The sequence below is a fragment of the Pangasianodon hypophthalmus genome, chromosome 22 (assembly GCF_027358585.1).
Source record: "Pangasianodon hypophthalmus isolate fPanHyp1 chromosome 22, fPanHyp1.pri, whole genome shotgun sequence".
NCBI classification, from domain to species: domain Eukaryota; kingdom Metazoa; phylum Chordata; class Actinopteri; order Siluriformes; family Pangasiidae; genus Pangasianodon; species Pangasianodon hypophthalmus.
Window position 1 is genome coordinate 12162065 of NC_069731.1, and position 17010 is coordinate 12179074.

General features: G+C 39.6%; 1 protein-coding gene across 1 annotated transcript in view; it reads left to right on the forward strand.

Annotated features, from left to right (window-relative positions):
• The first annotated feature begins 6459 nt into the window (after positions 1 to 6459).
• The window catches only part of vps41 (VPS41 subunit of HOPS complex), a 43682-nt gene continuing 33131 nt past the window's right edge, over positions 6460 to 17010 (forward strand). Inside the window, exons 1-3 of the mRNA XM_026937978.3 lie at positions 6460 to 6708; positions 7232 to 7270; positions 15921 to 16028. Coding sequence (XP_026793779.2) covers positions 6688 to 6708; positions 7232 to 7270; positions 15921 to 16028 — 168 coding nt within the window. The 5' untranslated portion in view covers positions 6460 to 6687. The remainder of the gene's footprint in view (positions 6709 to 7231; positions 7271 to 15920; positions 16029 to 17010) is intronic.

Consider the following 17010-nt stretch of genomic DNA (forward strand, 5'->3'; position numbering starts at 1 on the left):
ACACTGCATGCAAGTATAAAGACTCCACTCTATGCGAGTGTCCATACACAACAATTTGATGTGGTTCACTTCACTGTTAGACACTTGGTCCACTATTAGCCCACACATGGGTTACTGTTAGCCCTCGTGGTTCACTATTAGCTCACGCCATTCAAAATTAGCCCATGCAATTCACTTTTAGCCCACATGAGTCACAATTAGCCCACACAGTGCACTGTTAACCTACATGGATCACTATTATCACCCCATACGGTTCACTGTTAGCCCACATGTTCACTATTAGCCAACACTGTACACTATTAGTGCACACAGTTTACTATTAGCCCACACGGTTCACTGTTATCCCACACTGTACACTATTAGCCCACACAGTTCTCTATTAGCGCACACAACTCACTTTTAGCCAATACTGTACACAGTTGGCACACAGTTAACTATTAGCGCACACAGCTCATAATTAGCCCGCACAGTTCACTATTAGCCCACACTGTACACTATTAGCCCACACTGTACAGTATTAGCGCACACAGTTCACTATTAGCCAACATTTTACACTATTAGCACACACAGTTCACTATTAGCTCACATGTTTCACTATTAGCCCACACTGTACAGTATTAGTGCACACAGTTCACTATTAGACTACACAATTCACTATTAGCCCATACAGTACACTATTAGCGCACACTGTACAGTATTAGCCCACACTGTACATGTCTTGGCAAAAACTCTTCAATTCAAAATAAGAAAAAAGACTTCCAAAGACAAGGGGTTCTGGTTCTGCCAAAAATCAATAGACTTTACTGAATCAAACAACAAAGCCAAGATTTCTGCAGAGCATCTGATTTACATAGTCGTGGCTCATGCTTTTAAACAGTTCTAAAACAATGGTCTCATTAAATGGAGTTTTCTCTTTTGTCTTTTAATCACACACCTGCCTCTCGCCACAATTATTTCACTGTCCCTTTATCTTAGTTTTAACCATGGCGAGAAGTCAGAGTTTATTTTATTTAAAAAAACATTAGCCTTCAAACATTAGCCTTCATCTTAAAAAACATTAGCCTTCAAACATTAGCCTTCATTACACCACCTGCAAGGTTTTACACCACCTGCAAGGTCACACCAGATTGTTTTCTTTGATTCACATACACAGAAATATCCTTGTAAAATCATATGCATAAAGTTACTCTAAATGTACTAAATCACTTATATTTGATTATACTTGCCTATTATTTTTAATAAAGAGTTATCAGAAATGATACAGTGATATATTGATAAAAATAACAGAAAAATTCTTCCATATACACTATTAGCTCACACTGCACACTATTATCACACACAGTTCACTATTAGCCCACACTGTACACTATTAGCCCACACAGTTCACTATTAGCGCACACTGTACACTATTAGCGCACACAGTTCACTATTAGCGCACACTGTACACTATTAGCCCACACAGTTCACTATTAGCGCACACAGTACACTGTTAGCCCACACAGTTCACTATTAGCCCACACAGTTCACTATTAGCGCACACTGTACACTATTAGCCCACACAGTTCACTATTAGCCCACACTGTACACTATTAGCCCACACAGTTCACTATTAGCGCACACTGTACACTATTAGCGCACACTGTACACTATTAGCCCACACAGTTCACTATTAGCCCACACAGTTCACTATTAGCCCACACAGTTCACTATTAGCACACACTGTACACTATTAGCCCACACAGTTCACTATTAGCGCACACTGCACACTATTAGCCCACACTGTACACTATTAGCCCACACAGTTCACTATTAGCGCACAATGTACACTATTAGCCCACACTGTACACTATTAGTGCACACAGTTCACTATTAGCCCACACAGTTCACTATTAGCCCACACTGTACACTATTAGTGCACACAGTTCACTATTAGCCCACACAGTTCACTATTAGCACACACTGTACACTATTAGCGCACAGTGTACACTATTAGCCCACACAGTTCACTATTAGCCCACACTGTACACTATTAACCCACACTGTACACTATTAGCCCACACAGTTCACTATTAGTCCACACAGTTCACTATTAGCGCACACTGTACACTATTAGCCCACACAGTTCACTATTAGCCCACACTGTACACTATTAGCCAACACTGTACACTATTAGCCCACACAGTTCACTATTAGCCCACACAGTACACTATTAACCCACACTGTACACTATTAGCCCACACAGTTCACTATTAGCTCACACTGTAAACTATTAGCCCACACAGTTCACTATTAACCCACACTGTACACTATTAACTCACACGGTACACTATTAGCCCACACAGTTCACTATTAGCCCACACAGTACACTATTAACTCACACTGTAAACTATTAGCCCACACAGTTCACTATTAGCGCACACTGTAAACTATTAGCCCACACAGTTCACTGTTAACCCACACTGTACACTATTAACCCACACTGTAAACTATTAGCCCACACAGTTCACTATTAGTGCACACTGTATACTATTAGCCCACACTGTACACTATTAGCCCACACAGTTCACTATTAGCGCACACTGTAAACTATTAGCCCACACAGTTCACTATTAACTCACACTGTAAACTATTAGCCCACACAGTTCACTATTAGCCCACACTGTATACTATTAGCCCACACTGTACACTATTAGCCCACACAGTTCACTATTAGCCCACACAGTACACTATTAACCCACACTGTACACTATTAGCCCACACAGTTCACTATTAGCTCACACTGTAAACTATTAGCCCACACAGTTCACTATTAACCCACACTGTACACTATTAACTCACACGGTACACTATTAGCCCACACAGTTCACTATTAGCCGACACAGTACACTATTAACTCACACTGTAAACTATTAGCCCACACAGTTCACTATTAACCCACACTGTACACTATTAACCCACACTGTAAACTATTAGCCCACACAGTTCACTATTAGCGCACACTGTATATTAGCCCACACAGTTCACTATTAGCCCACACAGTTCACTATTAGCGCACACTGTAAACTATTAGCCCACACAGTTCACTATTAACCCACACTGTAAACTATTAGCCCACACTGTACACTATTAGCCCACACTGTACACTATTAGCCCACACAGTTCACTATTAGCCCACACAGTTCACTATTAGCGCACACTGTAAACTATTAGCCCACACAGTTCACTATTAACCCACACTGTAAACTATTAGCCCACACAGTTCACTATTAGCCCACACTGTATACTATTAGCCCACACTGTAAACTATTAGCCCACACAGTTCACTATTAGCCCACACTGTATACTATTAGCCCACACAGTTCACTATTAGCCCACACTGTATACTATTAGCCCACACTGTACACTATTAGCCCACACAGTTCACTATTAGCGCACACTGTAAACTATTAGCCCACACAGTTCACTATTAACCCACACTGTAAACTATTAGCCCACACAGTTCACTATTAGCCCACACAGTTCACTATTAGCCCACACTGTAAACTATTAGCCCACACAGTTCACTATTAGCCCACACTGTACACTATTAGCCCACACTGTACACTATTAGCGCACACTGTACACTATTAGTGCACAGTGTACACTATTAGCCTATTTGATTATACTTGCCTATTATTTTTAATAAAGAGTTATCAGAAATGATACAGTGATATATTGATAAAAATAACAGAAAAATTCTTCCATATACACTATTAGCTCACACTGCACACTATTATCACACACAGTTCACTATTAGCCCACACTGTACACTATTAGCCCACACAGTTCACTATTAGCGCACACTGTACACTATTAGCGCACACAGTTCACTATTAGCGCACACTGTACACTATTAGCCCACACAGTTCACTATTAGCGCACACAGTACACTGTTAGCCCACACAGTTCACTATTAGCCCACACAGTTCACTATTAGCACACACTGTACACTATTAGCCCACACAGTTCACTATTAGCCCACACTGTACACTATTAGCCCACACAGTTCACTATTAGTGCACACTGTACACTATTAGCGCACACTGTACACTATTAGCCCACACAGTTCACTATTAGCCCACACAGTTCACTATTAGCCCACACAGTTCACTATTAGCACACACTGTACACTATTAGTGCACAGTGTACACTATTAGCCCACACAGTTCACTATTAGCGCACACTGCACACTATTAGCCCACACTGTACACTATTAGCCCACACAGTTCACTATTAGCGCACACTGTACACTATTAGCCCACACTGTACACTATTAGTGCACACAGTTCACTATTAGCCCACACAGTTCACTATTAGCCCACACTGTACACTATTAGTGCACACAGTTCACTATTAGCCCACACAGTTCACTATTAGCACACACTGTACACTATTAGCGCACAGTGTACACTATTAGCCCACACAGTTCACTATTAGCCCACACTGTACACTATTAACCCACACTGTACACTATTAGCCCACACAGTTCACTATTAGTCCACACAGTTCACTATTAGCGCACACTGTACACTATTAGCCCACACAGTTCACTATTAGCCCACACTGTACACTATTAGCCAACACTGTACACTATTAGCCCACACAGTTCACTATTAGCCCACACAGTACACTATTAACCCACACTGTACACTATTAGCCCACACAGTTCACTATTAGCTCACACTGTAAACTATTAGCCCACACAGTTCACTATTAACCCACACTGTACACTATTAACTCACACGGTACACTATTAGCCCACACAGTTCACTATTAGCCCACACAGTACACTATTAACTCACACTGTAAACTATTAGCCCACACAGTTCACTATTAGCGCACACTGTAAACTATTAGCCCACACAGTTCACTGTTAACCCACACTGTACACTATTAACCCACACTGTAAACTATTAGCCCACACAGTTCACTATTAGCGCACACTGTATACTATTAGCCCACACTGTACACTATTAGCCCACACAGTTCACTATTAGCGCACACTGTAAACTATTAGCCCACACAGTTCACTATTAACTCACACTGTAAACTATTAGCCCACACAGTTCACTATTAACCCACACTGTAAACTATTAGCCCACACTGTACACTATTAGCCCACACAGTTCAATATTAGCCCACACAGTACACTATTAACCCACACTGTACACTATTAGCCCACACAGTTCACTATTAGCTCACACTGTAAACTATTAGCCCACACAGTTCACTATTAACCCACACTGTACACTGTTAACTCACACGGTACACTATTAGCCCACACAGTTCACTATTAGCCCACACAGTACACTGTTAACTCACACTGTAAACTATTAGCCCACACAGTTCACTATTAACCCACACTGTACACTATTAACCCACACTGTAAACTATTAGCCCACACAGTTCACTATTAGCGCACACTGTATATTAGCCCACACAGTTCACTATTAGCCCACACAGTTCACTATTAGCGCACACTGTAAACTATTAGCCCACACAGTTCACTATTAACCCACACTGTAAACTATTAGCCCACACTGTACACTATTAGCCCACACTGTACACTATTAGCCCACACAGTTCACTATTAGCGCACACTGTAAACTATTAGCCCACACAGTTCACTATTAACCCACACTGTAAACTATTAGCCCACACAGTTCACTATTAGCCCACACTGTATACTATTAGCCCACACTGTAAACTATTAGCCCACACAGTTCACTATTAGCCCACACTGTATACTATTAGCCCACACAGTTCACTATTAGCCCACACTGTATACTATTAGCCCACACTGTACACTATTAGCCCACACAGTTCACTATTAGCGCACACTGTAAACTATTAGCCCACACAGTTCACTATTAACCCACACTGTAAACTATTAGCCCACACAGTTCACTATTAGCCCACACAGTTCACTATTAGCCCACACTGTATACTATTAGCCCACACTGTAAACTATTAGCCCACACAGTTCACTATTAGCCCACACAGTTCACTATTAGCGCACACTGTACACTATTAACCCACACAGTATACTATTATCACACACAGTTCACTATTAGCCCACACTGTAAACTATTAGCCCACACTGTACACTATTAGCCCACACAGTTCACTATTAGCCCACACTGTACACTATTAGCCCACACAGTACACTATTATCACACACAGTTCACTATTAGCCCACACTGTACACTATTAGCGCACACTGTACACTATTAGCGCACACTGTGATCACTCTGGACTGGAAAGAGCTGGTACAGGACACAGCAGTGCTCAAAATATCTTTAACTGTTTCTGAAACTGTTCTTTACAATGCGCACTTAACGCAAGGGCATTCCAGAAAAGTCAACGTGGCCGAGACTACAGGTTAAAACTGCATTTCCCATCATGCGCTTGAGCCTGGTTCCTGTTTTGGTCATGTGACTGTTCTTATGATCAGTGTTAACAGCTCCAGGAACATCACTGCAGCTGAGGAGTTAATGCTACATTAATTGCCGTAAATCGCTGTAGTTGTTCAGAACCGCTGCAGTGGCTGAGATCCTCTGTCTTTTTATTAAGCTCAGTGAACCGACGCGTTTCTTCGCTGTCTTTTTGGATGAATTAACGGCTGTGGCTAGCTGTTAGCAGTGAGCTATGTCGGAAGTGGAGGAGCAGGTAACTGTCTACATTAGAAACATAAGTTATTTAAGTTCATTTATGCAGTTGAAGGTATATTTTGCTGAATGTAAATGTACAGTTAGTTTAGAGGTCTATTGTAAATGATGGTGGAAAGGGGGGGGGGATGCTAGCTCTCTATCTGCGCTAAGTCACAGCGGCATGTAAAACTGAATACCAAATAAAGGTTTGATACAGGAGAGGGTGCAAATGACTAATTATCTAAATCTAATATCAATTTAAACAATTAAATATTGTTTCCTCAGTCATGTAAACTACAGTTTTACACTGTACTGTACTGTACACGGTACCCCCCTGCACTGGACTATACCATTCTAACTTCACTACACTGTTGGACTCCCTCATTACTCCCTCTGTCATCTATTCAGAGGAATGAAGTGCAAAACTTTTTCGTTTGTGAATTATCTTAGTCTCGTAAAATTCACATTCTGTGCGTAGGCTTTCTTATAAAGGTATACGTGATACATACAGGTGTAATACTAAGGTGTCTCTTGTTTTCCAGGGAAAGAAACCTAGTGAGGAGTCCACAGATGACTCAGAGGTAGGATTATGGGTCTGTTTTTTAAGCACTTTATATTTGCTTTTCATTTTGAGATCATTCTTGTCACAAATCAAATAGCTGGCATTATAAATTTATTATCTTTTTTGTTCATTTCTTCTTCGAAAGGTAAATGAGACCAGGCAAGGCTAAAACATGGTTTGTCCCATACACATAAAGCCAATAACCATATTTTTCAAATTGCCTTCGTGTTATGTCACAGATATGAGCATAACTTTATTTCGGCAAGAATGATGACAGTACCATAAAGTTTTTGGAACATTGGTTGTACAGTGGGTAGCGTTGCCTCCTTATAGATCCAGGGTTCCTTATTTGATTACTATCTCTGCAGGGTTTCCCATGTTCACCCTGTGTCCGCCTGTGCTTCCTCCAGGTTCTCTGGTTTCCTTTACTTCCCAAACACATGCCAGTAGGTCAGGGATTCCCAAACCTTTTGGGCAAATGACCTCAAATGGACATTATGAATTTTCTTCAACCCCAAGCCTTGTCCACCCTACATCTTTTTAAATTCTAGGTTTATAATATAGGGCTATTGTAACATTTGAACATTTTATTATGTCATGCATTATTTATTGTGTAACATATGTATGAGTAATGTAAGTGACTAAAAACCTAAAGGTTTTATTCCTTGCATCACTGATGTACCACTCTAGTGGGAAATGTTGTGTTGTTACATGCCAGGGTGCTGCGATTATGGCCCAATGAGAAACAGCCTGCTTTATACTTGATGCATTATTTTGCATATTTTATGTACATCCAGAAGATTTAAAAGCAACATCCACTAGATGACACATGTCCATCAGGTTTCCAAGTCGAGCTGTAAAATGTTTAGTGATTCTATGCACACTCATGAACTCTGTCGCTTTTAAAACTTTCCGCTGTCGTCCAGATTGTTGTTATTAACTGCGTCTCAAATCTCTGACCTTACATTCAAAAGTTGTTACTAATCTAGAAAATCCAGAAGACAGGTTTGAAGGTGAGAGGCTTTTAATATAACCCTAACCGTAATAGGAAAACCGTTTAGTGTTCGTACTCAATTACAATTTAACGTTTCAAGTATTCATCAAAATGGCGGACGACACAACAAATGACAAAGAATGTCAACTATGTGGGAGCACTTTAAATTAGATGTGAAAAACAGTGTTGTTGTCTGCCATCCCTGCAAAAATGAACTCAAATACCATAACAGCACATCATCAATGCTGCAGCACCTGAAAAGGCAAGATTCAGGTTTCACAGATTCGCCGCCAGACACTGCACGGTAAATTCAATACTAATTTCTTTAGCGGAGGTAGATGGACAGGGGAAATTTGGCCACTCTGCTCCTGCGGTGTGTCAGGATAGTGAAAAAGACTAAAATAGCACCTATTCATTTAAAAGTGGTTTGTCAAATCAAGTGGGTATTTATTGTCATTCCACTGTATGGCTTGTATATATTGGAATGAAATGTTGTTTCCCTAGGACCATGATGTAACGTATAACAGTACACAAGACTCCATAAAATGCAAATGCACAACAGTGTGAGATGAGTGCAGGACAATAAATAGACAGAACAGTGAACACACAGGGCAGCAGAACAGTGTTGTGTGGGAAAGCTATTGCACAGTGCACAGTAAACTATTGTGTAGTGGAGCAGCAATGTTGGCAGCAAAAAGAGTTTCATAAAAAAAGTGTCTGATGCAGCTTTGTAAATTGTAGGTGTGCAGTGGTATTGAGTCGTACTGGGTTAGGTGTTTGACTCGTCCACCTGAGTGTTGGGAGGCGGCAGCATGTTGAGTAATCTGACTGGTGGTGACACGGATACTCTGGTACCTTCTGCCAGATGGCAGGAGGGTGAAGAGTCCATGAGAGGGATCATCTGCAGTGCTGCCAGCTTTGTGGATGCAGTGGTTATTGTAAGAGGTGATGATGGTGGGTAGAGAGACTCCGATGAGTTTTCAGCTGTTCTCACATTCTGCTGTAGGGTTTTGCTGACTCCTCAATGTTGTTGATGAGGCCCACAACTGTAGAGTCATCAGCAAACTTGATGTGTTTTGAACTGTACTTTGCAGCACAGTCATGAGTCAGCAGTGTGAACAGCAGTGGACTGAGCACAGAGCCCTGCAGAGCGCAGGTGTTCAGTGTAGTGGTGCTGGAGGTGGTGTTGCCAATCTTGACGGTCTGGGGTTTCCCGGTCGAAAAGGTGGGCTGGGTTGGGTGGGGTCAGTTCAGGCTCAGCTTCCTTATCAGTTGTGGGATGATTGTGTTGAATGCTGAACTGAAGTCTATGAACAGCATTCTTGTATAATTGTAAGAATTCTAACATCCTTACGTAATAATTGTCTGAATCCTTATTATATTATCGGAATGTGACTCCCAATGACATTTCGTAATATTAGCGTACAAAATCCATCTTCGATATTTCTAATATTAAGTTATAAAATAATTGAATGAAACCAAAGAGGAGATTCTCTCGTGACCCCATTTGTAAATCGAGCGACCCCTCTTTGGGAACCCCTGCAGTAGGTTGAAACAGGCACCTAGATAAGTGTGTGAATGCATGGTGCCTTGCAATTTATTCCCACCTCATGTCCAGTGCTCCTGGGATAGGCTCCGGATTCACCATGACCCTGACCAGAACAAAACAGGGACTGAAGCTGAATTAATGAATGAATAAAGCAGTTCATGTATTGAAATGCTTCAGTCTACCTGGTGTTAACATGCACACCAGACTTTAAAACTCTCTATCAATCACGAAATGATGCTTTATTATATTTTAACGAGCTACGCTACACAAACTCCAGATCTCTTTTTCTTTTGTGAGTTTAAATTGAGTTTAAAAAGGAAAAAGTCACATGGTTTTAGAAATGTCTCTTTATTCGAGGTCCATCTTAAACCTGATGTGTACGTTCGAGATGTCCTGGTCTGATACTGTGTGCTGGTGCAGATACAGCCTTGAAATTCTGGGACAGTATTGGATCAGATTGACTTATTTTTCTATCTGATCCACTGACATATTTTATTCTGCGAATGTGCGTGGTGGCTTTTAATGTTTCCTTAGGGTTTTAGAGGAATCTTCAAATGCTTTCACCATTTTTTAATGGAATGTCGGCTTTATGCTTCTAAACGTGTTCTTTTGAGAATTTTGTCCCACAGCATTTTGCCAGGGGTATTTTTGCATCTGTCTTCCATAACTTTGACACATTGTCTAAAATACGTGATTTTGAAAAGTTTATTTATTTATTTAGCTGTTGCCATGATGTACTTGATGATGTTCTCTTAGGTGTATTATACCTTAGGAATGCAAGTTAATTACTACAGAAATAATAAAGTATTAGAATGAGTGCATTAATGTTAACCTATCGTTCATGTTACAGCTGGGACTACTGTCCGAACTGTGTTGTTATGCAGGAATAAAGAACATTCTAAATAATCTAAATGATCTGAGATTTAAGATCTGAGATTTAAGATTAAAATAAATAAAATAACTTCTCTTCTTTATAAACACAAATATAGGCTTAAGCGAAATTCTCAGCAGCTTGTTTTGAAAAAGCTATTAGTAAGAAATAATTCATATAAAATTATAACATGCGTTTTAATATTGCCAGTGATAAGTCTGACTTCAGAGGGTTAATTTCATCTTCTTTGAGAGTCTAAAGTCATAATCAGACACCATTATGCAAAGAAAGTACAACAGTAATAATCAGTTACACTCCTAAGCTGCAGTCGCTCTCTCATTGTATTTATTGCTGCACCCTACAATCACAAATCTGCAATCTGCTGCTCAGAACGTTCTTGCAGAATTAGACAGATGAGATGCATAGATTAAAAATGAACCATTAAATCACCTAAAATGTTTATGTTCAAAACACAAAAGCAGCTAGGGTAGCTAATGACAATTATGTATACAAAATCTTATTGAAAAAATTTAAGTTGTAAAGTTGTAATAGATGTTGGGAGTACTGATAAAATAATATATTTATAAGAAGTGGCATTAATTTAAGGTAGCCTATAAATAATAAAATATTATTATTGTGCTGTTTTTCTTTTCAATTATGTAATTCTTGACCTATGTCTTACTTGGTTTATAGACATTTATATTTGTTTATTTAGCAGTCGTGTTTATCTCACAACCGTCACAACCTGAGAACCTTCTGGTCACTAGGACAGAACCTTAACTACTGAGTAATGTGAATGTGCTTTAGACTGTAGGAGGCAGATGAATATGATTCTGAAAAGGGTTCTCTGTCACCAGAGTATCCACATGCCTGCGAGCGGATAAATAAAATACCGTGTGTCAGGCTGAGATGGGATGGAGGCTGTAAGTGATGGAGAGAATGAAATGTCAAGCAGTCACTGAATACCTTCACTGCAGCTCCTTACAATGTAGGATGAATAAATAAATAATAATAAAAAAAAATGTCTGGGTTCAGGGTAAAACCTCAGTGTGTGTAGTGATTTATTATAATTCCTCACAGTCTTCCTTCAGACTAGATTTTACTCCTACTTTATTTCACCTGTTTTCCTCTGTCTCTCCCTGTACATTTTTAAGTATCCACACTATGGCTACGCTTTTACTTACTGTACTGTATAGAGTACTCTGGAAATCTAAAAGGGTTCTGCTATTTAAAGTTATGCTATCTAATGAATAAAACACAACAGGGCATGCTGTTACAGGAAAATAATCAACAACATAATAACATCATTATCCAATAGTAAACATGAACATTTCTGTTCTGGAACAGTTAAAGACGATTTTTTTATTTATTTATTTTTTTTTTTTTTTTTTGGTTGTGTTTTCGTTTGTTATAAATTCTCTTCGTACCTTTTTAGTTTCATTCCTTGAACCAGTTTCAACCCTGGAACCCTTTATATAATTAGCCTTAGATTATGCGGAGCGCCTGTCATACAAGTCCCTGTGTATGAGCTGTTACTATAGAAACAATAAAGTATTAGAATGAGTGCATTAATATTAACCTATCGTTCATGTTACAGCCGGAACTACTGTCTGAGTCATGCTGTTATACAGAAATAATGCACCTTCTAACTAATCTGAACCGAGAATTCAACCACACTGAGCTGTAAATTGCATGAGTAATGGGTCTTGGTATCCCAACTGTGCCTTTATTATATCAAGATTAAAATAATAAATAAAATAACTTCTCCTTTATTTATAATGCAAATATAAGATTAAATGACATTCACATTTTCAACAGCTTGTGTTCTATGAGCTATTAATAAGAAATAACTCATATAAAACTACAACATCCGTTTTGATATTGCCATTGATAATTTCTTGCAATCTGCTGCTCAGAAATTTCTTGCCAGCAAAGAATTATGTCCGGGATGGAAAGCGGGGAAAAAACGAGTGCTGCAGTCTCGAGACGTGATGTCACACAGGGAATCGAAGGAGGATGCAGGCTTAGACTGACATTAATCTGAGTGTCAGTTTGATGCTCTGCGTCGACAATCTGGAGAATCCGAGGAGTGAGAGAGATACAAGGAAGATAGAATGAGGAGAAAGAGATAGAATTGTGTGTGTGTGAGGCAGAAGAGTGTGTGCTTGGTCACACCACTCCAAGAACAGGGCAATTAAAGACAGACTCCCCTTCATCCCCCTCTCCCCAGGGCACCAATTAGGAGCGGCACGAAACACCAGCACAACACTCATCCGCCACAGCGGCAAACACTAACAAGAGGCAGAAATTATGGGATATGAAATGGCAGAGCTATCACTCTAAACCACCCCCCACCCCAAACACACACACACACACACCAATGTAGAAAGTTTTTGTGCTTTTTTTCCTCCCCTCCTCTTTTTTTCTCGCTCCACAACTATAATGGCTTTGTAGACCATGACAAATGTCCAGGTATTCGAAATTTCACATCTGGAGAAGACAGGAAATGGACGTGGGAGCTTGGGTGATGAGGAGAGAAAACACCCTTTAGAAGTAAAAGAAGCTCCTCTGTACTTACAAATCACACTTTTCCACAAACATCCTTGAGTACAGGTAGAACAGTGTGAGAAAACGTAGGATTTGACACTGTAAAACCCAAAATTACAGTTTTCATATATCATATACAATGTTAAAATGACAACACAGAAGTGGCAGTGCAAGTACCGAATTATTTGGTCAGGGTACTGCTGGAATGAAAAAGGAAAAAAAAACGTTTTTTTTTTTTTAATTGTAGTATCTGGTTCTGCAGCAAATACTGGCAGCAGTAAATAAAAGTTAAAACTGTAGGGTCTGTAGCTGCCCCAGACTCTATTTTCCAAAAGCTTTACCTCAGTGCATGTGTTTTGGAGGGAACACTGAAGATATGAGTTGCATTTGAGTCACTAGCCTGTTTTAGCAAACAAAACGTTGAGGTCCAAATAACAAGGTTCCAAATAAGAAGTACTAATTTGCGTATACCATCTGATAAACTGTGCAGGCAAAAAATAATTGTGCAAAGGAAACAAGATGTTTGTGTGTGTTTTTTGATATTTAAAGCTGCAGCGAGTAGCAAACTAAGTGAAACTGAAGATAAAACTTGTGTATGATAGTTATTAAAGGCAGTGAAACAAAAATGTTTCTACGAAAATGTTCAAGTTATGACATAATTGAACAAAATACAGGAATGTGGACATGAGTGCACAATTGTTAATAAGGTACACTATATGGCCAAAAGTTTATGGGCATCTCACCATCACACTCATATGTGGGTTTTACCCAAACTGTCCACAAAGTTGGAAGCGCACAATTGTACAGAATGTCATTGTATACTGTAGCATTAAGATTTCCCTTCACTGGAACTAAGAGGCCTAGAGACCAAACAGCATGACAAAGCCCCTGTGCACAAAGCGAGGTCCATAAAGTCCATGGTTTGCCAAGGTTGGTGTGGAAGAACTCTAGAGGTCTGCACAGAGCCCTGACCCCAACCCCACTGAACACCTTTGGAATGAACTGGAACGCCGACTGCACCCCAGGCCTCCTCGCCCGACATCAGTTTCTGACCTCACTGATGCTCTTGTGTCTGAATGGACACAAATCCCCACAGCCACGCTCCAGAATCTAGTGGGAAGCCTTCCCAGAAGAGTGGAGGTTTTTTATAACTGCAAAGGGAGGACTAAACCTGGACTGGGATGCTCAACAAGCACATATGGGTGTCCTGGTGAGGTGTCCAAAGTCTTTTGGCCATATAGTATAAATTTGAATGAAAACTTTTTCAAAAGCTCTGTTTAAATGCTCTTAGCATATAAAGTTCAAATGTGTAGCAAATGTCTAATATTAAATAATTTCAAGAGTGATCTTTTTTTATCAACGTACTGATTTCTGCTTTCAAAGACTAAGGCATAATTTAGATAAACATACTCATTACTCAGACTTAGTAAATATAAAAAATTGTCACAAAAAATTGTAGAAAAAAAGTAAATATAAAAATTGTAATTTTGTCCTCAGGCAACAAAAAGGTTTTTTGCAAATTTAATACCTGCCCTTTGCTTCCGTCACAGTCGCAGTCCCTGAACTGACTTTGGGATGTAGTAAATTACAGTGCTCGGGTAAAACTGTGTGCATTGACAATGATCTGTATTATCACCTCAATGTAGAAACATTCAGCAAAACAGACAACTCATGCTATTTTGCTCATGTGAAAGACGTAAATGTTCATAAGTGATGTTAGTCAGAGCTTTTTTTTTTTTTCTCAATTTATTTAAACAAATTTGCAAGCGCTTCACACAGTAAATTAGGGCCTTAACGTGTTAGGTTTCACAGATGTTTCTTAATTATCACAAATAACAAAATGGTCAAATAATGTGTGTTAAGACAATAAATACATGCATTTAAAAAAGCACAGGCCTATACTGTGAGCAGCTTTTGGATCCTCTCCTCTATATTAGATCTGTTCTTATACTCTCAGATTGCTGGGCAAATCTTTGCCTATTTTTCTTGACATATCTGTTCTAACCCTGAGATGTCATACACTGCCCTCTTTAAATCAGGTCAGGACACTAAGCAAGTCACCAACAAGTCACTTCTTGCTTTTGGTGCTTTTCAAACTATTTTTCTACTGATTCTGCCTTGTTTTGAATTGCTGTCTTGTTGCATCCACCTGATACATCCACATTTGTTTTTTTCAGTGCTTGGCATTATTTTTGTTTGTTGACGCATTGTAAAATTCTTTTTTTTTCTCCATCATATTACCTCTCTATCCGTTATTCTGGTTTGTTTTGTTTTGTATAGCATACTTTAAATGGTTAATGAAACTTCCTTCAGGAGATTGAATGGTGTGGTGAACAGCAGAGTTGAAGGGCTGAACTAAATATAATGCTGAAAGTTTTATTGTTCATTGTCTGAGATCTTGAGAACATTTGCTAAGATGTGTGTGAGGGCATTCTGACAGTGCGAGTCTCTGTGAAGGGATAAGGTTCTTATTAAGGATGAAGAAATAGCAGCCTCAGGACAGCTTTGGTTCAGGTGCTCAGAATCTGCCAGCAAACCATGTTTGATTCCATTTCACACAAACTTGCTCTAGAAGTTTCACAAAGTGAAACATAAATGAAGAGTCTTAGTGGTAGGGTAGTGTTGGATTTTTATACCAAGCTTACTGCGCTTTGGGAGTCATATCAGGTGTGTAAAATAGTGTGTGTGTGTGTGTGTGTTCCCCTTAGGAAGAAGACAGTGAGGAGGAACCTAAATTGAAATATGAACGATTGGCCAATGGGGTGACGGAGATTCTGCAGAAGGATGCGGCCAGCTGCTTGACCGTACATGACAAGGTATAATTTTGTAACACAACTTTCCATGTTTAAATTAGCGTTCTGCAAAAATAACCACTCTCCATTATTATTATGTGGGTTGTTTTTGCAAATTTCAAATGCATGTCTTTTATCATCTTTTATTTTGCATTCCTCATGTTGAGTGTAAATCTATATTAATCATATGAGCATCCTTGCTTTCCAAGGAACACAGTGTTTTGTACAAACATATAGTGTACATATATATACACCAGCCAGGTGCCACCGCTATCCTTTCATTTCCTGATGTATTGTCTCTCCCCACATTTTTTTTATTTTTTTTTTTGCAAATTCTGTGATAATTTATATTGGCCAGAAACTATCATGGCAGCGAGTTCACTCATGCACACCCGCTTTGGAGGAATAGTCATACCTAGTAATGCCTCCTCACCTGATGTTTTATTAACCGCTATTGATTTTTGTTCTTTTTTTCCTCCTTTCCTTTTTTGCCCCCTGGAGATCTCTCTCTTTCTTCTTAAAAAAAAAAAAAGATGCATCACAGGGCTGAATCTCCGATAAGAGACTCTGTCCCATTCTGTGTCTTTCTGTCATTTTATTCTTATGTACGTGTGCCTGTGTAGCTCCTGTAACCTCATACCAGGCACATGCTCCAGCAGGCCTAATGTAGCTTCATGTTTTAAGTGGTCACAATCAGAATTTCATTTGCACCATTCCATTTCAATAAATCCCTTTAAGAGCTGCTCTGGCTGCTGGGGCCACCCCGTTTATTTATTTATTATGGCTGATTTTATTTGGGCAGATGGTGGGGGGCTCTGTCGGACATGCTCCGCTGTGCCTGTAAATATAAGCATTTCATTATAGACTGCACTGAAGCATGGGAGCATACTGTTGGTGTGTGTGTGTGTGTGTGTGTGTGTGTGTGTGTGTGTGTGTGTGTGTGGACAGCTTCTTACATGCAGTGTTTTTAACCCATCTCTCGCTGCTTTTCTGGGTGCAGATGTTT